At 42.3% G+C, this 24761-nt stretch overlaps 1 protein-coding gene across 6 annotated transcripts in view; it reads right to left on the minus strand.

Annotated features, from left to right (window-relative positions):
* LOC117772827 (muscleblind-like protein 1) overlaps positions 1-24761 on the minus strand; it is a 62394-nt gene that overhangs the window by 19187 nt on the left and 18446 nt on the right. For 3 of the 6 annotated variants that reach the window (XM_034604338.1, XM_034604337.1, XM_034604339.1), the window contains exon 2: positions 22402-23410. In XM_034604338.1, the coding sequence (XP_034460229.1) occupies positions 22402-22575 (174 nt within the window). In that variant the 5' untranslated portion in view covers positions 22576-23410. Of the gene's footprint in view, positions 1-22401; positions 23411-24761 lie in introns of those variants that run through there. The other 3 variants (XM_034604342.1, XM_034604341.1, XM_034604340.1) reach the window with 1 other exon arrangement.

Raw genomic sequence — 24761 nt, forward strand, 5'->3', positions numbered from 1 at the left:
TTAGAATGAAAGAGGAGGGGGAAAAAAGGCGAGAGATGAGAAACACTCAGCTTTTTATCTACTACCTCAACTGCTGCCGCTGCACTCTTACTCAAAAGAGGAAAGGATTTCAGAAATTTCAGTTTGCGAAGATCCTCCCTCTCCTCCGTCACTCCACCTCAAAAGCTGTCTCACTTGATGCCGGATGTTTAACAAGCCCCTGTGAATCACCATTGATCTCCCTCAATTGAGACGAATGAGTTATTTGTCAATATGCTACTGTACATCATTTCAGAGGAGAACCAGCTGGAGAACTGATGCGGGATCGATACGCGATCGGAGACCAGCGTGACAATAAACATACACACCCTGTCGCAGCGCTCTATCTAATATTGGGCTTGTGTCTATAGACAGTGAGATGTGTGTCTGGGTGCTCGCCACTGTGCTTGATTATATTCCTCCAGCAGCCGGCAGCCCAAGGGGAGAAGGAGGGAATGTAATTTACACTCTCATAATGCCTGCTCCACTGAACACTCCCCCAGATAGGTGTAATATCTCAGATATCTCCTCCTCCTTTCTTTTTTAAGTCCCCCTTTCTCATTCCCTTCCTTTCACCTCAATCCCACATACATCCCGAGCCCCGTGCTGATATTTGCTCCCCTTATCATGAATACAGAGCAGCGCGGATGCAGTGGTGCCGCTGTGGATCGGTGCACGTGAACATGTTCATGTATATGCGCTGGAAACAGAAGTAATACTCTCTCGCTCCGCCTTTGTCTGTTTTGTTCTTTCCTCTCCTCTCGCCTCAATCTCCCCCCCCCCAATCAAATGCATCCCATTACTGCTTTGTACAAATCTACTTCCAGAGGGACGGGAAGGCCAACGCTGCCACAACTCCACAGTGCCACCTCCCATGGGGAATTAAAGGTTGGCTGTCATGCTACTGCTTATCTCAGTGAGATTACCTGCTGCCCTCTGCGGCCCACTATGACACATGCTTTCACAACCCCCTTTGTTCTTCCCACCTCTCCTCCCTCTCCTCCTGCCTTCCCCTAGTCCCGCTCCATCCCTCCATCCCTCCATCCCTCCCTTTTATGTCCTAGTGCAGCCTGTTCTGCCTAGCGACAGCAGGAGAGCTACTTTGCATTGGAGAGCAGCAGAATGTCAAGAGTTCCTCCAGCATTGTCATTGGCTGGGAGCTGACAGGAACGGTATTCCCAGTCTGCCGATTGGCCTAGAGGCAAACATTAACAATGCTGCAATGGTCTGGCTCGTTCCTGTGTGGCTGTGACTATTGATCAGCACTAATTGGTTAATGTCTTTTGATTTTCAGGGCACATTCCCTCCGGGTGACTAGACTTGGTCATGTCACCTCCAGCTGCGTGTGTGTGTGTGTGTGTGTGTGTGTGTGTGTGTGTGTGAATTGAATGCATGTATAGTTAAGTAGAAAAAAAACTAAACACTTTTCTACATTGATGGTGGTCTGTGTTAAATAGATTTTAAACACTTTTTCAAATATGTCAAGCTGTAAGCTAATATTAATACAATAAATAATAATATTAACAATAATAATTCCAGAATGAAAATTTATATATTAATATAATATATATATTTTTAACTGTTATAGAAGATTTCGAATAAAGTTGAAAACACGAGACATAACTAATATGTTAATTTATGACATTTTAGGAAACAAGATTTAGAAGTCAGTCAGCTTCTTTCTATCAAATGTGGGATTAAGATAAACGATGAATGTCTCCGAATATTCTCAAGTATACATATGTCTTCCAACTCATAGAATTATGATTTGATTGATTTGATTGAAATTGAAATATAATTGTCTTTTTTTGTGTTGTTGGGTTTCCTTACTAGGCAAGCAGTTTTATTTCCAACATTTGGAAATGTTTAAAACTTTTCTTGTAAAACCAGGATGAGCATCGTAAAATGTGTTTAATGTGCAGGAGCAGGCAGCAGTGCAGCAGCTGAATCAGCAGAGAAATAACGTTCTCACTCCAAAGTCTACTTTCAGCAAAGCTGGAGGGAAGTTTAAGAAGACTTGGATGAAAGTTAAGACAACATTATGACGGATCAAAAAAGGATTTGTCTGGTTGTGTTTTTCCTCAGAGGGTTTTGTTCCCTCTAATCTCCTGCAGGGCAAGGTCATGGGCTTTCATGTGATTATCTGCTGCTCAATCACTTGTAGATGTAGAATAACACAGTATGAAATGTTGCTGCGGGATCATTGATAATGCAGCGTAATCTGATCTGGATGAAGTCCATTATCATTATTGTGTTTTTGAAAGAAGTATTTTATATTATTCTTTAGAGACAACGCCGCTGTGAATACAATATTATGGGTTATGCATTACAATTAAGATAAAGGTGAAATCATAATTACTATGCTTGTACGAATAACAATTTACGTGTTTGAATTTTATCAGCCGCAGTCAGAGGTCAGTATCTTGACACGTACGCCCCTCTGTTCCCACTGATAGCCTCATTATCTGTTGCTGTGTTGTTGTCTGAACAATTCAATGCAGCGTGAGCCCGTCCCCGTCGATCATCGCCTGCCTGCGATGCTAATGTCCTGGCTTCTCTCCTGCCTCTTTTCACTGCTATTTTCCCCCGCTGTCTAAACAATGTCAGAACAGGTTAATGGCGTGCACGTCTGAGCCAAAGCAGCTCTCCCTCTGGCCAGAGTGTGTGACTACCAGACTCAAGTCGACTCTGTTCCGCCTTCACCTGTCTGCCTGTCCTCCACTGAGACGCTGATATGCTAACAGACTACTTGCATCTCAAGCATGTCTCAATTGCTCTATCTTCCTCCCGGTGTCTCCCCCCCTCCTGCCTCTCAGGTGGTTATCTGGACTCCTCTGTTGCACTATGCCTTCGCACCAAACAAATTGTATTCCTTCTCCGCTCAAAGCTGCACATCTTTTTACCATCTCAGGGGGGAGGTTTTGGTAAACAGCCGAACCCGTCTCATAACCAAATATAGATTCTGAAACTTGAACCAATTTGCTTTTGCCAAGTTTTGGCTGTGCCAAAGGACAGTTTCCCTTTCTTTTAATTGGCAAGGCATTAAAGGAAAGTGAAGCAGCTGTCACAGTCTCACTCTTAAGTGTATGTGAGTGCATGTACATGTAGGTGCAGGGGAGTGAAGCATTCTGCTCCTATAAATCACCTTGGCCTCATTACACCAGATATCTTTCAGCCATATTTCAGCTCTGGGATTCTCACATTCACATGCACATACGTATAGACGAGTGTGCAAGCACGCGCACGCGCACACGCACACGCACACGCACACGCACACACACACACACACAAACACTCACACTCTCACACACACGCTCACACTCTCACACACACACACACACACACAGTTGTGTCTCCATGACTGCAGAGGGCATTGCACTGACACATTAATTTCGTGGAGATTGATGTCCACCATATATTACTAAACATGTGTTCACCCTGAAATGTAATGATTTACATTATTGGAACTTGCTTTTCGTCCCCATAAGGAAGACAAGTCCCTATAATGTGATGGACGCAGGTCCCCACAACAGGAGGGATACCTGAACAACACACACACCCCCACACACAGATTCACTATTATCCCTTTTAGAATAATATAGTGTACTACCTTACTGATGGTTGTTAATCAGCACAGTGTGAGGAACAGAACAAATATGTTTTCCCTGGTACCTACACATGCATGCACAAGCCCACGCTCACATACCATACAGGCAACATATGCCTGTTCTAACCTTGAGTTACTTCAATTACCACTGCGGCACTTTTACTGCAGTTTCAGGTATCACACGAGTGGCTGGGTCTGACCTCAGCAACAACATGGTTTTTAATCAGCATCACATAATCCTCAGTGACAAGGTTACATCAACGAGGCCATCCACAAAAACAACAGTGGGTAAGGACAGTGGGCACCAGGGAGGTTTTTAACCCTTCGATCCAACACCTTCTGGACACGAGATATATTTTAAAGCTGTTCTAATGAAAACGTTTATATATCAACAATGACATAAGAAGTGAGTGCAATGTGTATAGGGGTCACTTGAACCCACATTTTTCCTTCCACGTTTCACAGTCCCCGTTGTTCCCAGTTTGGTGCATTTCAGCATCATTCAAGCTCGTAAAGCACAAGCATACCTCCTGTTGCTGCTGCAATGAAGATTTGCAAAGTCCCAATCACTGAAAGTATGACATCCTAATGACCATGACATCACTCACTACTTTGTGCGTGAGGGAATGTGTGCTTTGAGAAGATATAATCGAAACCTCACACTTATTTGTAGCCCGAAGAATGGGTCTGTGGAAACCCGGACAATAAACGCAGTGGCAAAAGTCCTCTCACAGACTAGCAACAGATACAAAAAGAACAGTCAGAGAGAGAGAGAGGAATGAAAACAGAAAAAAAGAAAGAGACGGAGAGAGAGAGACAGATGTGGGGAGTACTTTTCCAGTTAATATTAATCAAAGCAGTCTGCGGCAGTGATTGCACCGGGGTCTTTTCTGACAGATATCGCTTTTCACCAGACCCTTTTGCACGTTCACTCCTGTAATCACCTATTGATTCTAAATGATCTTTTAATCCACCCGTCCAGAATGACTCATTCCAATTTAACCACACGTAATCCAACACCCTCTGATCTCTTCCACGTCCTCTCTTTCTCTCCCTGTGCTTTCTTCACTGTGTCTGAGCTCCCCTCAGACTGGGGCTGCTGCTGCTGCTGCTGCTACTGCTGCTGCTACTGCTGCTGCTGCTGCTGCTGCTGCTGCTGCTGCTGCACAGCGAACACCGTGACCAGTGTGACAACTGTGGAGCTCAAAGTCTGGACAGCCACCGTCCCAAACCCCTGTGCATTATCAATTCTCTCCCAATGGCACCGCCTCTCCCTCCTGCTCCCAAAGACAACCATCAATCAAGACAGCGCCGTCTGGATGGGGGCCGTGATAAGAATACTGGCACACACACAAACACACACACACACATAGGGGTATGTTCTTTATTGACCAAAGGATCCTGTTGGCAAGCATACGACAGAAAAAGTATGACATCAGACACAGCACAAAGAACGGCCTGTCTGAGGACTGTGAGTGCTGCCAGACTAGCCAATAACACACAGAACTTTCAGAATACGTCACCAAGTGTGGACAGCTATTTTTGGTCATTAAAAAAAAAAAAGAAATCAAAAAGTATAGTCTCACCTCATATTGTCTGCAAAAAATAAATGCGTAATTGACTTTCTGTTATGAAAACAGACTGAGGCATAGCTATATGCAGAGGCTTTAAAAACGACGATTATTATGAAAATAATCCGAGTTGTGTTGCACTCTATCAGCACTAGTGTGACCAAGAGACACACGAACTAGAAAAAACCATTCACGCATGTAACTGAAAGCTATATACAGCAGTGGTGGGGAACCTTTTTGCTATCATGGGCCATTTCAATCTTTTTTATCATTTTCAAATCACGTTATTATGCCTACACTAAATTACTGAACACATTCAGTATATCACACTAACTTCTCTAATGCTATGGCTGGAACTGCTTGTCTTAAGTGAGGCGTCTGATGTCAGATGGTATTGATGATGATCATGATGCTCGTACATACTGTTGTTATTTGCCAAATTCAAACAGATTTTGCATTGCCACATGTATGGTTTGCAGTGATCTCATGCACAAAATGGCTACACCTGTTGTTTAAAAGAGAAGCCAAATCAATATTGTGCTTTGTAACAGTGCTTTGAGACATGCTTACCATTTAAAACAATTTTAATTTGTCCTTCTCTGAGTTGTTTTTTTCTTGCAGGCCGTATGTGACCCAGAGGTCGGACATTCCCTATCCCCATACACAGTGTATGCAGTATATATGCAGTATATATTGGTGGCTGTTAATGCAGTTGGCTAAAACAGTGTAGTAGTGGCTACTTTCGTAGTAGTGTTTTATTGAAGTTGGAAAAAAACTTCTCTCAAAGTGCTTTTCATGCTTTATTGTGGGTGCAAGTCACTTAAACTCATAAGGATCAAAACCACATCCTCAGAAATATCAAGAGGTCTTCAAACGCTTTAGCTCCTTAATCCAGGTTTTGGACTTCAGATTCTTGAGCTGAACTTCTTAAAGCGTTGAGTCTTTGGGTGTTGAACTTCAGTGAGCAGAATAAGGAGAGAACCAGAGTCCTCCAAACTTCTAAGCACTCCTCTGACATTCAGTGTTATTTGGGAAAAAGACACTTTCCCAATGTTTGTTAGAGCCTTTAAGTGTTTACTTCAGGAGTTGTACTTCAAGATTCAGTTCAGCACCTGAGCAGTGAACTCAAGACATTAAAATGGGTGGATCCTTTAAAACCATGAGCTGGTTCACCAGACACACATGAGCTTAATTCCTTAGGAGCTTTACTCTTTTTTTTGGACATCACTCTTTAATTTAATGAGCCTCACAATGCTCAAAAGCTTCTCGATAGTTTGCCATGAGCCATGTGGTCAGGGCCATTTGAGCAGTGTGTCTGGGACCATTTACTGGCAGTCCTCTGTAAGTCAGACAGTAAACATGAAATCAGTTGCCCCCACAGATTGACCCCAAAATCCAGAACATTTCTAAACCAACATTCACTTACAAGCTTTTTCACTTTGACTGTTAGACCTCACCAAGTTCACTGAGAAAAATCAATCCTTAGAACTTCTAACCAGCCTTGTAATATGCTGAGCTATGTAGTTCATGACAGCTTCAATCCCGAGCTTCTAAAGAGATGAACACAGGTCATTATACAGAGAAAACCCCTGACCGGCTAAATATTCGCTGCCACATCAAGAGGAGTTTTTTGCATGAGTATTATACAATCTTATTCATGCACACATCCAGAATTAATGCAAAAATTTGTTAATATGGCACAAAACACTCCAGCTACATGCTGCATGGTAGGAACGAAGCCTGATAACCTGCTAACAAATATCCTGTGTTCTTTATCTTCCCTTGCTCTGTCCTACTGTGTTCCGCTGCTAATAATAGATGTCTATTTAAATCTAATTATCTCTTTCCAATCATTTATCAAATCTGGAACCACCCTAGTGCATTAGTATAATAGCCTGGATCAGTTAATGACCTTAAAATCTCATTTAACTGGGCAGAGGGATAACTCTTTGAGACAATGACAAATATAGATATGTGGACAGAGGAATCACAGAGAATGACAAGAGGGAGGTGACACAGCTCGGTTATAGTAGAAACTTTAACTGCGATAAAACAGATGATGAGTGTACAGAACAACACTGCTCCAAAAAAGCAAAGCTCCTCGATGTCACAAATGATGCAGAGGCCCCAGGAAGCTTTCAGCCGTAGTGCTCAATTAGCCAAAACACCATTTACAGCCCCCAAAAGCACTACTTAGCCTGGCAGTGTGTTAGCATGCTTTGGGTGGGTGCGAGTACAAAAATCGTTAGCCCAGGAAGCTAATGATGGGGCAAAATCATTAGCCATCATGGGTAATGACAGCACTGTGCCAGTGTCTCGCTGAGCTGTTTCTTGTTTGTTATCCACTATTAGGCTGAATATGGCTGAAACGTCTGACTCATTTGGTCCATGGTGAACTGACATTTGATTCATGTTTACCCACGACTGTCAATGTTTTTCGAAATCAGCGATGTGGGGGGAAATAAAAGAGGTTGCTTATCTAGCAGCTGGTTATTGTCATTACATGGTACAAAATGTTTTCTGCTTGCTCCCTTTAATAAATGCAAACATTAAAAAGAGTGCCTCCTTTGTAATTATATAAAACAGCAGCCTCTTGGGCTACAATTATTTTTAATTTTTGATTAATCCATACAATTTTCCGTCACTTTCTCATTAATCGTTTAGTCTATTACATGTTCAAAATAATGAAACATGATGTGCAGCTGTTGAGTCCAACATGAAATGATAGGAAAAATCCTCATATTGATAAATCTTTGACTTAATATAAAACACTTTATTAATTATTCATCAAAAATATTGCAGATTAACATTGCGTTCTGCTCTGAAATTTGATGTCTTGAAACGCTTTTGTACATTTCCTAAAATAAGTTTGTTTTTTTTTATAATGTACTGGTATCGGACCTGTACTTAATAATGGCTGATATGCAAAGGCCAGGTATCAGGATTGACATCTGAGAGGGCAAAATGGTATCAGAGCATATTCGTAATCCCAGTCGAATCCTATCTGACGCCCCACTTCGGTTTAAAGTGGACATAAAGGAAACCAAAAACCAGTTGGAGAGCCCAGTGGCTGGTTTCACAGTGGGACATCCCTGAGCCTTTGGCAGTACAACTGAGCCGCAAAATGTGGGTCTGTGCGTCATGTGATGGATCCCTCTTTGTGTTGGACAAATTGTGATCAGTCATTCATAGATGTTGCTGACTGCTTTGAGAATGGACACATTGAGAGTCTTATAACCAACAGTCCCCAGTCAGTGGTGGTGAAGGCCTGAAGGGAGTAAAGGGATTAGATGTAAAGTCAGCAGCAGAACTCCCTTTTTAAACTTCGCTCGCTATGCTGCTCTCTCTGACCCCACCACAGTCCCACAGCAGGGACCTGTTTATTGCCAGTAAAGTTAAAATGAAAAGTGTATAGTGTGCTTCCCTCTCTGGAGGGTGCAGTGTAGGTGGCAAGTGTTGTCCTGACTCCTGTGGGAGTTTCCTCGTAGAATCGTGCAAGGCAAAATCTCTAATTAGTTTTGTTCTCATTAGGTCTACAATACTATCTCCCCTCAGACACACAAACGCACACGTTCGCCGACACACACGCATGCATAGTGATGGAGAGAGAGAGAGGAGAGGGAGGGAGGCCCCTGAGATGTAGCCCTTCTTCTCTGCTTGTCTTTCAATTAACCCTCTTCATCCATCCTCTATCTGTTCATCTCGCTGCCTTCATCCCTCCAATTACACAAGTGCTCCCTGTTCAAAATCTCTAAAGTTTAGTCCTATTCAGTGCTATCTCCTATTCACCGTTCCGAGGAGACAGGCGGGCAACAGGCCCATTAAAACAGCCTTAATAGAAGCCTGGTGAAGAGGATTCAAAAGCTTTTTGGCCTTTTATGTCTCACACTCATTCTGCAGATATATGGTCAACATGGCTGCTGGAAATCCCCCCCCTTACTTAAAAAAAAAACAAAACATCTTAACCGCCCCCTGTTTTTCACGTCTGGATCTTCCCCATATCATCACACTCTCCTTAGATTGCTTCACAGCCATTGTCATTAAGTGTTCATGAGGAGTTTTGAAAATTGTTTGCTTGGATCTCGATTGGAGTTCGCAGACCAGAGAAGAGTGGGGCAAAAAATAATGGAAAAAGAGAATATGAAAAAGACAAAAATTATCACTGACAAACTCTGGCAGCTGCCTTTGGTTTGCGCTGTAATCACTAGTAGCAACGGAAAATTGCTCCAAAGTGAGAACAACACGGACACAGTCAAACAAGTGTCCAAAAGCTGCTAATATTTTCATTATATATCTGACTAGGGATTTACTATCAAGTGAGAATATATATATATTTTTACTTGCACTGCTGATGAAGTGAATTGGGATCAGATGCAGTACAGTCAGAGAGCTGGAATGTTCTTTTCTATTCTACCTCTGACGATAAGTCACCGGGGACGTGGCAGATAACCGCGAGACCACGCCCCGAAGCTTCCAGCCAGCAAACAGAGAAAAACTGAGAGAACGTTGTCAGATGTGAGTAGAGACATCTCTTGTTTCAAGCACATCAGGTACACATCTCCGCTAACACACACACACACACGCACACATTCTCCTCCAACAAAGGTTGTCACTGCACTGGCATCAGAAGCTTGTGTCATTGCCTCGAGGTTAAAGCAGATAAGAGAGGATTAGCATTCATTACTCTATAAAGTGATGATACCCACCGCCAAGCGCACGCACACATACACAGGTTTGTGTAGCCATCCTTATAGGGACTTTACATTGACTTCCATTCATTATGGACAGCCGAACTAAAACTCTATCCCTCACCTTAACACAAGCACAATTCACAACCTACCTCTAAACCTAACTAGGACCTCAGATATTAAGTGTTGCCTCATTAGGAGCTGCTGGCTCTGACAGGGTCTCTGTATGTTAGAAAATGTGCTTAAGAGGTAAAAAACATGTACAAATAAACACACAGGTGTACGATGATGCACAGAAATACCAAAGGTTTGCATCTGCACACACATACCTTAACAATCAAAGGGAGTTGATGGTAATACAGAGCAACATCATGTAATCCCTTGTACCACAAACAACTGCTGAGCTGAAAAATCCTCCAACTGACTCATAACTTCTGACAGTGACAGACAAGAAACAGATGATGTTTTCTTGCTGAAGTTACCCATTGTCCATCCAAGAATACGTAGCACAAAAGCAGTGTTTGTTTGAAATTTTCAAACAACATTACATTTTTCTTTCAGGGCCTTGGCTTCACTACTGTCGAAGATCATTGTGCTTTGTTCCCATGAAGACACACAAGAGCAAATGTAGGAGGTACGAGGAGAAGAGAAACAGACTTAGACAAAGAGTCATTTGTAGGTTAAGGATATATTTTGTAAGCGTAATACATCATCACATAGAAAAGCATGACTCAGTTTGTCTTAATTCTGTCCCACACACATACACACACACACACACACACTGCACAGCAGAGCAGAGGACCATCACACACACACACACACACACCCACACCCCTCACGTAGTTGCCTTTCGGCTGCACACTCATCCACATCGATCCACATTGATCAAAGTCAGCTCACACCATTTCTGCAAAGAGCAGGGGACTAGCGGGCATCACCTCCTGTAAGCCTCTCTCACAATGGTCTCACCCGTTGTCAGAGATGCCATTGAAGAGAAGTGAGGCCAAAATCTTATTGAAAAGACAGAAGTCAGAGGAAAAAGGGCCTGAGACTGAATGGAAGCTACACGGAAGCTTGAATTACTTGCGTTGCCTGAACGCTGAGGGTTTGACTTTAACCTCCATGTCATGTAGATCACACATTTTTTAGATATGTGGTCCTGCCTCGACTTCAAATATCAGCGGGGAGGCTGTGGCGAGAGACAGCGCGGTGACAGACAGCGTGCTGTAGGCAGACCCTACACAACACAGCTGCTCTATCTCTCTCTGATGACTGAGCCCGATACCGCTGTAATCCAGTTAAAGCCTTTTGAAGAATCGCAATGTCCGACAGCCAGCCCTGCGACATGCGCTGTAACAATACAGGGATATTACACACATTCTTCAATTGTGCGCGCAGCCGAACACGCGACTGACACGGCTCAGTTCAATCCCACGCTCTCCTCTCCCCTTATTACTTTGCCTCCATCCGTGCGCCATCTATCTGCTGTTCATTTTTCTCCATCTGTCCATCACTGTCCGTGTAACACCATTTGATGTCCATGCACCCATCCATCACTCTTACACTCGGTTTCACTCTACTTCATTGCTGCGCAGCTGCCTCTTCTCTCTGGGTATAATCTGCCTATTGACACCACCCTCCTGCCTGTCTGTCTGTCTGTCTGTCTCTGCAGGGAACACATTCTGTGCCTCATATTTAATGTCATGATGATGCAATTACACATGCAGGCCTTTCCGCAACAAAATTGCCTTCTTGGGTCATTTCCCAGCTATTTTCCTGTTTTGCTGCATGCTTGCTTGGGTTCAGGGTGGAAAGGAAAAGACAAGTGGCATTAACAGGTTGCTGTAAGACTCCGATTCAATGCTGATGTATTAACTTTTGTAGAAAAAAAGGGGGAAAGAGAAAACCCACACTGAAAGCAGCATAAAGCATCCGCTCCATAATGGTTATGAAGGATCAATACTCCATGGAGAGAAAGTGCTGCTAAACAGTGTGGTTTCTGTTAATTAGCACTTCTATAATGATCTCTCTCTCTCTCTTTCCCCCCTCCCCCCTCTGTCGCTTTCTGCACTCCCTTCCCAGTCTCACACTTTATTGCTCCCCTCCATTACAACCCTTCCCTTCTTTGGCTTCATCACTTGTTCATTCCTCTGTCTCGAGTCTGTTGATTCTGTCCTCCCAACCAATGTTCCCCTCAGCAGAGAAAACAAAGCGAGAGGAGGCACCGGGTTCTTTTCATAAGCGTGATAAATATCCCACTCCTGTGTTTGTGGCTGATAGCTCTCAAGGATGAGATTTAATGAACCTCTCATCCAACCCTGATTATTTTCTAATTAAAGGAGTGAGTGATGGGGGCAATGAGTGAATTCATGAATGCATGTTTGTAACTGCGGGGGAAAAAATAAAGCAACAAATGACGGACGCAGAGACAGGGATCACATCTTATCGAGCCTTGTTTACTGCTTTCCCTCGGGAATGGAGGCTGTTTGGCAGAAAGAGATGTTTGCCACACTGTGCTCCACTATGACGGGCAAGTCATAGGGTGGTAGTCAGGATGGTTGGGAAGAACACAGTGTGACAGACTCTAAGAAGGTTTAATATTGATCTGTTGTCATGAACCTAGCCTACCCCGGAGGAGGTTAGCGATTCAGTATAAAGACCCTTTTCAAATGGTCAAAAAAACCATTAACTTCTGGCTTTTGTCTGAAATGGGAATGGATACAACTGACATTCACTCCTGGGTTAAATAACGGCAGTGATAGAGACATGACACCCAGGTTAACAGGTTCATTTCTTCTTTATTTTGGCAGTCGAGATGCTGACGCTGCTCCTTTTCCCCTACGACTTTAGGTCACAGATTGAACTTCCAGGCTTTGTAATGTAAATAGCTATGAACATTTGTCTTTTTATTATTTTTTACATGTTGCAAACATTATGCAACAGCAATTTTTTTCTTCGTACTGAGTAAAATGCTACACTGTGGGAAGACAGTGTAGCTTTGAACATGACTCACTGGGGGGAGAAAACTCCTACTGTCAATGGGAGAGGAGACAATCACCGTTTTTTAGCAAGTTTACACCAGTTTAAAAAACCTGGGTATACCCACCAATTTTGGATTTTAAGAAATACAAGATACCATGGTGATTTACCCCAGTAAGAAATGAACCAGCTTCGTTGGAAAACCCAGAGTTAGACCCGAATGGGTTGGTTTTCAACCTCGATAACCAAAAATCCTGTTTCGTAGGATTCCACTGGGATGTTTCGTCACTGGATTCAAACCCTGCAAACACACAGTGCTGACCACTGTATCACCGTGCCAGCCCATACACTCTAATCCAAAACTCGTGACAATTCTACTCATTGTTTCCATTTTGATCATCGAAATTCTATTCTATTCTATAATTTCTAGAAATGTATCTTCCATTATGTCAAGATTTGAGAACCATCAGCATCTATGACAACACACGGATTCATAATCAATTCAAAACGCCCAATAGCACAGAACTAAGAGACTTGATTAGCCTCACACTTCCTGCCTGTTCCATCATTTACCAGACAGCAAAGCCCCTCTAACGTGATTATCTACCTGTGGTGAATGCTCATAATTTAAGCTGATTCTTTGGGCTCTTCTGAGCTCAGCTCTACTGAGATCAGCGTGTGTCACTGTTTGTGTGTGTGGGGGGGAGTGGTGACTGCAGTAGAGAGTAAGCTCTTGTGTGCTGTTTGTGTTCAGGGTCGAAAGTGAAGTATTACGCTTCAGAAGTGCAACTACAGAGCACCCTGACTCCTGAGATCGGATTAAAGAGCAGAGGGTCAATGACGAGACAGGAAAATAGATGGACGGAAGGCGAGACAGGGATAGACAGACTCACGGCGCTGCCAAATGACAAAAGTGAGAGAACAAGTTGGCAGACGAGTTGCTGTCCTGGAGTGAATTAATGCTCCGTTCCTCCCACTCTCCATCTCATTCCACCACCGTGCACCTTACTTGTCCGCAGACTGATTTAAATGTTTGTTTTACTGCATCACTCTGAAAGAATAACAAATGGTGTGCTTTAAAAGCAGTCGGAGGATGCTGAGGTAAAAGAAGTGAGGGGGAGGAGGAGGAGGAGGAGGAGGGGTACTCGGTGTACTTGGAGAAAGACAGGGAGTTAGTTTATCGAGGTGGGGAAGGGGGCGAGACAGACTAACGGGAATGGATCAGGCCATAACTGATTAGCTATTCTGTTCACAACAGCAGGAGCAATGGGACATCACGACTCAGCACACAGAGATGCTGATATTACTTTCATGCTGCCTAAATGACCGAATCCCGACAGCTACAAACAAAAACACACGCTGAGGAACATATATACGAACGGCTAGAGCTGTCTTAATCACATGTAAAGAGAAAGTAAATGTAATTAGAGGTAACATTAGGCATAACGGTAAAAGAGTGAAGGACGCTAAAAGGTGAACGAGACCATTTCATGTGGTGGGAGGCTATTCTTGAATGCCCTTGTATGTATTTTGACTCTGATGTTGTTGTGTCATGTCTCCATGCTGATGCAGCGTGTTTAAAGATTGATGTGAGCGCATGTGCGTGTGTGTGCGTAAGTGTGTGTGTGTCCGTGCTGACGCAGCGTATCCACAGATGGATGTAGAAATGGTGGCCTCTCTAAGGACAGAGAGACATTTAGAGGAGATGTTTCAAGGGAGGACTCGCTCATGAATAGAGTCAGACAAAGTTAATAGCTGCTGGCTGTGTGCTCACAGTTTACTTCATAGCAGCGTGCTAATAAAAGCCTCTTTTCATAATGTCCTGTGTAGACTGAGCTATGTGAGGAATCAGATATGGTAGACCGACCGTAATCTTTTTGGTTAGGCCCAAAAATATATACTCTATAAATGGATACAGAACATGAAATGATAACAGATTGAAGGAGTACACCCATTTGGTAGCATTAATATTTTTTGACCATCTCTTACAGCAATGAGGCCAAAAAGAGCTCAGAGGATACTATAGTGTATAAATCCACACACATGCACTAATTTATAGGCACGGTAATAAAGATTGTGTGAGCTAATTTGGAAAGAGCTTGAACTTATGATGACATTTGATTTAAGTCTCACACTTAAGCCCTGTCTGGGTCTTTTGTCAACGCTAAGCCAGTGTTGTTCACACCCAAAATCCAAGCTTTCAGAAAACCACCCCCAATGGTGATGAATTTAAAAATGCTGGTTGAACAATAATAATGTGGACGGGGCAACTGAGCTTTTGGTGAACAATGAGGTTAACACTGGTCAGAACAACAACCTAAACCATTAGGTTAAATTTTCTGTCCGAACTTGTCTGATCCAGAGAGAACTAACTGACTTACAGTTGACAGAGGCACATTACGTCTTCAGGTTGTCCATCCATCCATTCTATTCTCGTGAATGCGATATTTTAAGAAGGCCTTCGTGGAATTTCTTCAAATTTGGTACAAACATTAAATTGGAAACAAAGATGCACTGATTAGATATTGGTGGCCAAAGGTCAAGTTCGCAGTACTAAGGACATTTTGTGCCATCTGGAAAGCGTGAAGGAACCCTTTCCCTTCCAATTGGATTTGATATAGGTATGGATTTGGTAGCTATAGGTCAAAGTTCGATATCACCTTGGCCAGAAGGTTTATGGGTTTCTTGAACATTATATCTTAAGAATATATCTGAATCTGGTAAAACAAGCTGAGGTATGTTGATGGAAACTGCACTGGTTGGCAGTGAAATAAAACTGTAGTGTGGTAAATCTCAATTGAGTCTGAAGTCAACCCAACCCTTGATGTTTTCCCCAAACAAGTAGATATTCTAGCCAATGTGACCGACCCTGAATGTAATTTCAAAACTTTTGTCCAAACTCGATCCATTGGGTCCCGATGGGTCCCGACAGGCTCAGATTGGATATCCTCACTCTACTGTGGATGCAATTGTTTTCCATGTGCATTCTCTGTTTCAACCAAAGTAATGACCCGCAGTGAAGAAGTGAGAAGCATCCACCATGGAAGTATGATTCCTCTCTTCCTTATGGTTGGCCACAGTTAAAAAACCACAAGGCCTGAGAAAACAAAAGTCTCCCCAAAATATGATGAAAAACAATAAAGAAAAGACTAAAATAAAGAAAAGATAAAAAACCCACAGTGTGTGAAATTGAAATGAAAGTGTCTGGCATGTCTGGGAAAGACAGAAAAAAAAAGAACATAGAATGAAGGAGGAGGGGTGAGGATGTAGCATGGGTTGAGTAGAGACAGACTAACAGAGGTAATGAGAGAAGAGGATGAGAGCGGGGAGCATGACAGCAGAATACAGATACAGAGCAGATTAACACTGTTGGAGAACGTATCCCTTTCAAAGAGTTCTTATCCAACACACTGCACCCCTATTTTCACACAAACACGCACACACACGCACACACACACACACACACAGCTCTTCCTGTGTTCTCTACTGGGCTCTCATCTCAATACATACATACCCTACCTATTCTCCCGTTATGCGTTCTCTCTGCTTTCCTCTCTCAAACACATCCTCTTACACTCACTCCCTCACACTTTTCTTTGTCTTTCCAAGGACTCGGAAGTAAATGCTGTCGCCTATATGTAGGTCATCATACATTTCCAGTGTTGCTCGGCTCCTGTTTACGTGGCTGTGTGTGTTCAAGGTGAGGTTTGAGTCGTACTCTCTAAAATACAGCCGATAATCAATGATCACTGAGACAGGAAGAGAGAGCCCCAGTTATAACTCTCCTATAGAGACCAGTGGTAAACACAAACAAATATTACAAACATATTTTTCCCAAATTGATTCGAACACTGCAATGATTCAACACATGCTGTGTATTAAAGTACATTAGTGCTGTTACTTGAGAGGGATCGTTATTCACTACACAAAAGTAGTTGTTATTTTATGTTTTAATAATGCAGATCTTATATTAATTATTCAGGCACTTAAAAATATGAAGGGAAAAAATGAACAAATGCTGTGTATTTCTCTAATGATGTTCTATCTGGTTAGTGTGTCACAGATTGTATTTTGTGTAAACACACATCAGTATGTGTGTAAACACACATCAGTATGTGTGTTTGAAATCTTAAAAATTGGTGTGCTTTTGGGCATCTAAAGAACTTCTTCTGTTCTTTCATCTTAAAAAACATCCCAAAAACAGTGGTGCTGGCTCCACTTCATAATAAACATGGTACATTGTTTTAATTGATAATGAAGGACTAACACACAAGTTGCATAAACTTAATGACAATAAGCCAAGGCTACAAGTGGAATTGCTATTGACAGTAAGTGTTACGGTGTCTTAGCTTGACCACTGGTTGAATTAAAACCTTCTAATTACTCCACTGGGCAGTTGAACAGTAAACAAATGCAGGTATAATACATGTACAATACAATTTTTTATAAAAATAAGGAAACATTTTGTCACACTGACAAACTGTTGAGTGTGTGTCACTTGTTTCAGCTGCTCACTTCAACACTACAAGCCAAAACACTAATTCAGTGTAAACCCCTTAGTGTAAGATAGATTGCTGTAGTGACCCACTACATTTACTCAACTGCCCTCCAATAATGTGACAGTTTTATAAATATTGATAAGCTGCCACAGGCTCCTATTTTACAACAAAGAGCAAGAGAAAACAAGGAGATGAGTGTTAAATTAGAATGAGAAAATAAATCTTCCCAGCTTGTCATACTCACACCAAAGATCTTATACATCTAACAAAACTACTTCAGCATCACTAAATACCAACTGTTTAACAATGACGTCACCTTTCACAATTACTGATGTAAAAGATGGTGTGGAGCAGTTAGAGAGTCAAGAAGGTCAACTTTTATGTTTTTGTAGCTTAATTAACAAAAATATTTAAGTTAGAGGAATCTAACATGAATTTAAGTTTTGTGTGTTTTCCTCGTGGCTTCAATAAGATATTTTCATCTCATAATATCGTGTTTTCATATTATTATGAAAAACTTTATAATAGGAAACATTTCTTGTGACAACAATAAACTATTTATCTTGTAACAAGAACTGTTTCTGGAATTTAACAAGAAAAGACTAAGTTGTTACATTATAACATTATTATAACATACATTTTTCGTAAATCGTTTTATTGTTTTTCTGACATGTGGGGCACAGAACCCCTGTATATTTAATGTGGTAACTGATTGTTGTGATAACTGACTCTGTGTGCCAGAACGTGTTCTTGACTTAAGGACATGGAATTGAAGGAGGAAATCTATATATAGACTTTAATGTCAACCTCGTCACAGAGCACAAACATAAAGTCATCACTACTTCTTGGACACTAGAAAATTGCTAAGTCCTCAGTGGGCTCCGCATGTTAACACCAAGTAACAATCTTTGTTCAGGGCTTACATATAATCAGCACAACAAAAATTACAACAACCACAACTCAAAATTTAAATCTCCTCCTATCTATTCCTGATATAATATATTCACCATAGAATTAAGTCATAAATGAATGAATAACAATCTTTAAACTTTGTACAAATATGGTAGCTTACGATTTTCACCAACTCAAACTGCCCACCAAAAATCTTAAACACGCAGCCCCTGAAGGCTCAAAATAAGGTTGTTATAGTTTTATTCCTTTCATAGAAATCAGTGGCTTTGTAACTGTCAATGTAGGACAAAGTCCTTGTGGCTTTTTAGCTCACTGTCTCTTGTTTCCCATCAAGACCCAATGGTGAGTTCGTTGTATATAAATACCTCCAAGATTTGCATCCTTTTCACTTACTATGAAACCAGCTTTGTCTCCAGCTGTAGTAATGAATGGTGATGGTGGCCAGGATAGAAAGGACCCATCAATAAACATGCTCGACCAATCAGGAGTCAGTCTCAGATGTTAATTTAATGTATTTTATGCATCATATAACTAATCAATTCCAAACTTACAGAAAAAATTTGCACAACAAACAACAGTGTTCTTAGAACTGCCTAAACTGACGTGAATTCTTTCTTTGGCCCATGTCCCATCTGCTAACATGGAGGTAGATTTACTGCAGCCAGCCACCAGGTGGCGATTGAGACACTTGGGCTCCACTTATTGGGTAGCTGTTATGTCATCAATCTTCATTTACAGTACGAACTGATGCAACATTATTTGTTTGTGGTGAATAACAAAAAGTTACAGGTCAGAAGTCAAACTCATGCAAACAACATGAGGGGAAAATCTGCATTGAGTTTTGTCCAAACCTTTAAGCACGTTTAAAAGTGTTTGTAAGAAAAACAGAACTGGTAGTTTAAAGCATTTTAAACAACCAACCTAAATACGCAGATGTTGAACAATTATTACAACTCAGCCATTTGAATTCCATCAAAGTAAATCTTGCACGGACAGTAGTAAATGAGTAAATAGGCAATATGTCAAATACTTTCCAAATCTGTTCTGTCTATCTTTCCTGTGGTCTCACATCTTTGCAAAGGTTGCTTGTCCCTGTTGCTGTTGTGTTACCAGGCTGATGGGGTCAATTCCTCTGTAATATCAGCCAATCCTGCAGGCTGCCTCTGACTCATTTCCTGTCCGCCTTTATCACTCCATCCTCTGCCGCGCCACCCATCAAATGGAACTTTCCTCTACATTCAACCCTGACGAATGCCCTTTGTTTTAGATAACACTGAATAACTGAGTGAAGTTCTTGAGAGAGGGAGAAATAAAGACATACAGACTCCAACTGTTAAGAAATCTCAGGGCTGTGGTTTAAGGATAAAGAACAAAGTGCATGTATTAAATCTGAGAAAGACTATTTGAATACAAAGGGAGAGCTACCAATATGTCTTTCTGTCCCTCCTGCTACAAGCCCTCCCTTTCTGTTCCAGCCTGCATTCAAAAGGAATGAAGGGTAGGTGGTATAACAAATTGTCCAGGAGTGTGAAGCCACGTGTACCAAAATTCATCCTTTTGCTCCTTTTATTTTTTCTCTCCTTTTTCTCTCCTTTTTTCCACATCCTCTCGCCTGTCCTTCCCCATCCCCTTGCCCCTCTCTCCATGCCTGGCTGTGTGTTATGAATTCATCTGCAGATGCAGCAGATCTATCATTCTGTCATGGAGGCAGGGAAGGGAGGTAGACTGTGGAATGCCCTGGCACTGGGAGCAGGGAAGGGCTCTAAGCATACTGCTACGCTTCTTCACACATTCCCTGCTGCGCCCTCTCCGGCTCAGTCTGCCTGTCTGTTTTCATGATCCACGAGATGCCCCAGCAGTCCCCCTTATCCATTCCGGTCTTACCTGTGCCAGCCAAACCCACCCCGACCATCCGGACCGAGCAGCCCATAACAGTAATAACACAGTGCCTGGCTTAACAAGAAATCCTCCCCCATATAAACCAAGGTGTGGCCTGGCCTGGCTTGACTGACTTCCAGCTCTGGTCTCCAGTTACACTGGATAACACCCTGCTTGCCAATCAGATATGAGACAAATTACAGGACGTGTGCACAGCACGGTAAACAGAAGTGTCAGATCCAGAACTACTGGGCCCAGTTGAGCCAAAATACACAGATCGACGTAACAGATATCCCATTATCCAACACATTTACAGCATATGGAATATTAAGGCAGTATTCTGAAATATGGTAGAGTGAGGTTTGTGCAACGTGTGCATAAGTTATGCCTCTGACTTATATTCTGCACATCACATACTTTGTCTTATACAAAAAAATATATTACAGAGGAACAGTGATTACAATTGGCTTTCAGCGATGACCTTTTGCACACTCTCTAACTGTGGTTGGTAAATTAAAAGTGGTACTTGTATTAATTGTGCTACTTGTCACATTTTTATATATTTTCTTTGCCATCTCATCTTTTTCTGGCAGAGTTTAAGTTAAAGTGAGTTGACTTCTCACTTTTTTTCTCCTAGACATTATGTCTATTTTCTAGGGAACACAATTTGCGAGAAATGTCTTACAATGATTGTTGACTTGTTATCACATGAAACATAGTAAAGACATTGTATCTGCATAACATTCATCAGTTTCAATTTACCCATAATATTCCGGTTAGAAGAAGGGGCTTTGGTTACAGTTTATATAGAAAAAAATGTTGACTTGAAATTAAATGATCTCATCTATTACAACATTTACAGGGATTCATAGTCCCGAGAGGACAAACCATAATGATTTTGTTTATCACCAGACTCTGCCTGGCTTCACCATGAGGTTCATGTTTGTGGTTTTTAGATGTGAGTCATGATCACTTTGCACTCAGCATCATCATCAGTTGACAACTTCAATCCGTCATGTACTTTAAGACAAAATACCTGCAAACTATTGACATTAACATCAGTCTCAGTTCTACTTTGTGTTACGTATTTAGTCGCAAAAATACACGTTTACACAGGGAAACATCTGACAAATCAACACAAGACGACACGTGACTTAAGACGCAAACACTGATCTCCAGTGTCAAACTCCTGTGCTCATCCAACACTGCACTTCCCAATGACCTCTTGGCTGTACACTGCTCTTCCTGGACTGGCAAAAACAAAGTGAATATGATCCAAGCAATCGGGTTCCATTTAAAAATGTAATGGGCAAAGCATCAAAAACTGATTAATATAAGCAGAACATTTGTGGAGAATACCATTGATGCATATTGTGACACAATTTATTGCTGAAGTAAAAATCACTTTGAATTACTGTTGTTGTTTTGATCAAAACCAAAAATTGGCACGGCAGACTCTCAAATGTGCTTTTAAGCATCAGTTAAGCAGTTTTTGCCTCAATGAATATGCAGTGGTATTTAATGAATCCCTTAATACAATATGTTCATGCTCTCTCACAACTTCCTGGCAGAGTCCATTCTACTTTCCTTCCTTCTCTCCACCGTTTTTATTTTGTTCTCTCCACCCCTCGCCTCCGAGAGAGAGTGAGGAGCTGCATAGTGGGAGTGTGTTGTCTCAGTGCCAGGGCGAAAATAGACAGTAAATTACAGAGCCTTGTGAGAACACCCCACTGTGCTGCACGACCTCAAAATAACACACAGACAAATCACTCGCAGACTCACATACAAACATGAAATGCACAGTATGCTGTCCTTCCTCTATATTTCCCATTCAGCCTGTTGAAGCAGTGTGCCAACAGACGGTCCCATGCTGAAGTTCTGCTCTAGTGGAGGAAACTCTGAGTCTGATTCACAGATGTTAATGTGATTATGGCGCACACACACACACACACACTCACACACACACACACACACTCACTCACACTCTAAAGTATTATTACAGATATGTTTTTATCCTCTCGCCATGGCACAACTGTGTCACTCAGTAGTAAAATCCCTGCTTGCAACCATAAAGAAACTGTTGTCTGAAAAGTGTCCCTCGTTGTCCCATGTGATGCAGGATTTTCCAAATATTTTCTGCATCAGTGACTGAATCTAGCATCAACAATCCTGGAAGCTTGGAAAAAAAAAACCTAAACGAGAAGACAGGGCAGTGATGAACGATAATCACAGGTGTTTGTCATACTCACCTTGAGTGAGTCAAAACAGGCAATGACTCTGCCGTTTTCCACTTGACAGCTCTTGGCAGGGTGAGCGAACTTGCACTCGCTGTCTGGTCGCGAGCACGTTCCTCTCTGAAATTCCCGACAGACCTCTAACGTCAGCCACTTCGTGTCTCGCATCTGCGTCATGTTCACCGCCATTTTGAACCGGGCAGAAGGGGTCGATAAAGTGGAGCAGATATCCAGCGAATGCAATTACAAGTCTGTGTGTTTCTAATGATACTGGGACAACAGAGAAGTCTGAAGAAGTAAATGACATGGGGGGGGGGGGGGGGGAAATCCAGTTTTAGGAGGTTTTGTCCTGGCGGTCTGGTTCTACGGTGAAGCCTGTGAGGCCTGAGACTCGCCTACCACCTGCAGCCGATCCCAAGAGTCTGTTTGCGGCTGTAAAAGGAATCCTTCACCGCCTGTCACCCAGGGCCCGGGCTGGTGACGGCCACAGACGTTTGCTTTGCAATCGGTCTCTCTCGTTCTCTCTCTCTTCCGCGCACACCAGTTCTCGCGCCTCGCTCCACGGCTGAGCTGTCAGATGAGATGAATGGCAAAACGCATTATCGATTGAGTCGGCCCATGATGAAAAGATGCAGGGCTGGAGGAAAGAGGGAAGAAGGACAGAGAGGAAACGAAAGGCAAGGATGAGGTGGAGTAGGCTGCAGTGGAGGGGACAGCGAAGGGACAATCTCCTTCTGCTCACAGGAGCCGATAAAAGCTGTCTTCACTATCAGAGTCTGTCTGCGGAGGTGGGAGTGGTTGACTTCCTCAGAAGCAGGCTGACTGACATGGATGGAGAAATGGCGGAGGTCTGGCGGGCAGCAGGCGATGGAGGGAAGGAGGGAGGTGTGGAGGCTCAGTGGAAGGGCTCGGCAGTCCTGGGGCTCCTGGTGTGGCCGGCAACTCCGGCAGACATGGCCAGGCACAGAGGTGGCTTCAGCGGAGCCAAACAGCCCCAGGGGTCAGCAAAAGAAGGCACTTCTCTCTGCGGGAGGAGGAGGAGGAGGAAATGGTGTGAGTGGAGGGTTTAACACGTGCACATAAACTCACACGACACGGGCACACGTCTGGATTCACACACACAGCTCCATTCACACACGTTTCCCCATTCATTCCCTCACTCACTCTCTCTCATAGTAGCACTCACGGAGGCTGCCAGGCTCTCAGCTGGAAAATCAAATCAAACACCATATCGCTAACAGTAAAGCTCACGCGTTGAAGCGCAGACCATTTATTTCACAGGAAGACAGTAAAGAAAAGAGGGAGACAGAGAGATCAAGAGACAGATGAAAAAAAAAAGTAAATGGAAAGAACTGAATGTTCATGTGTGTCCATGTGTTTCCAAAATAAATGACCCAGAGGTGATGGGTGATTCTAGAACTTTTACAACTCATACACAAGTAGTTTTTATGCAAAAATATGAATGTAGTAATTCATTGAATTAATTTTGCCAAGATCAGCGTTTAATAGCTTGAACATAAAATACATTTATGAAAAAAAAAAATGTGTCTCTATTGTATAAAATAATAAACAGCTGCAATGAATCCTCTCAATGTTAAATTTACAATATGTGACTTGTCTGCATCAGTCTCTCAATCAGAATCAGAGTCACCTAGTTTGATGACGTTGTGAAGCAGCGTGGGATCATGGGATTTTAGCACTATTGCTACATGACATGACTCAGGCGCAACTCATGTTCACGGATTAGATAATGTATTAAAGTTTTATGAGTTTATAAAAAGACTGGAGGGAAAAACTGATGATTGGCTCACTTACTGGCAGTGTGTTTTTTCTCCTCTAAGGTTAAAGCAGAGACGGTCAGAGCCACATTAGGCAGATTTGACGCAATTAAAAGGCAACTTAAATGAAAGGTCACTGTTATATTGAAGAGAATTGTGGATTTCCCTGGATTTGAACAATATTTGGAGACATTTCAGACAAGTCAACAAAATATATGACATAGGTGAAGTTGTTTTGAGATATTTTAATGAGGAATTCCTTCTTATTATATCTAAGAAAACGTCAGAGCCTGTTGTGAAAGAGAGCATCATATAAATGCAGCGGTATCAATAACTAATGAGCAACTGTGTATTTAAGTACTAATTAGTGAGTCATCAATTTGTCCATCCCTGGTGAGATCCAAATCCCAGTGAAAGAAAAATAAAGAAAGAATGTGACCAATCTTGTTTCGCTGGTTTTCTTCCTGCATGCTCCTTAGACCCAGTCGTCCTCACACTCTCTGACCCCTCTGGTCACATCCGGATGTGAAAAAGAACAAACCGCCTTTCCACAGAACTCCTACAGCTGCTGTGCTTACAGTAAGTGCCCTCAAAAGC

Source organism: Hippoglossus hippoglossus, chromosome 13 (assembly GCF_009819705.1).
Source record: "Hippoglossus hippoglossus isolate fHipHip1 chromosome 13, fHipHip1.pri, whole genome shotgun sequence".
In the NCBI taxonomy this organism is placed as follows: domain Eukaryota; kingdom Metazoa; phylum Chordata; class Actinopteri; order Pleuronectiformes; family Pleuronectidae; genus Hippoglossus; species Hippoglossus hippoglossus.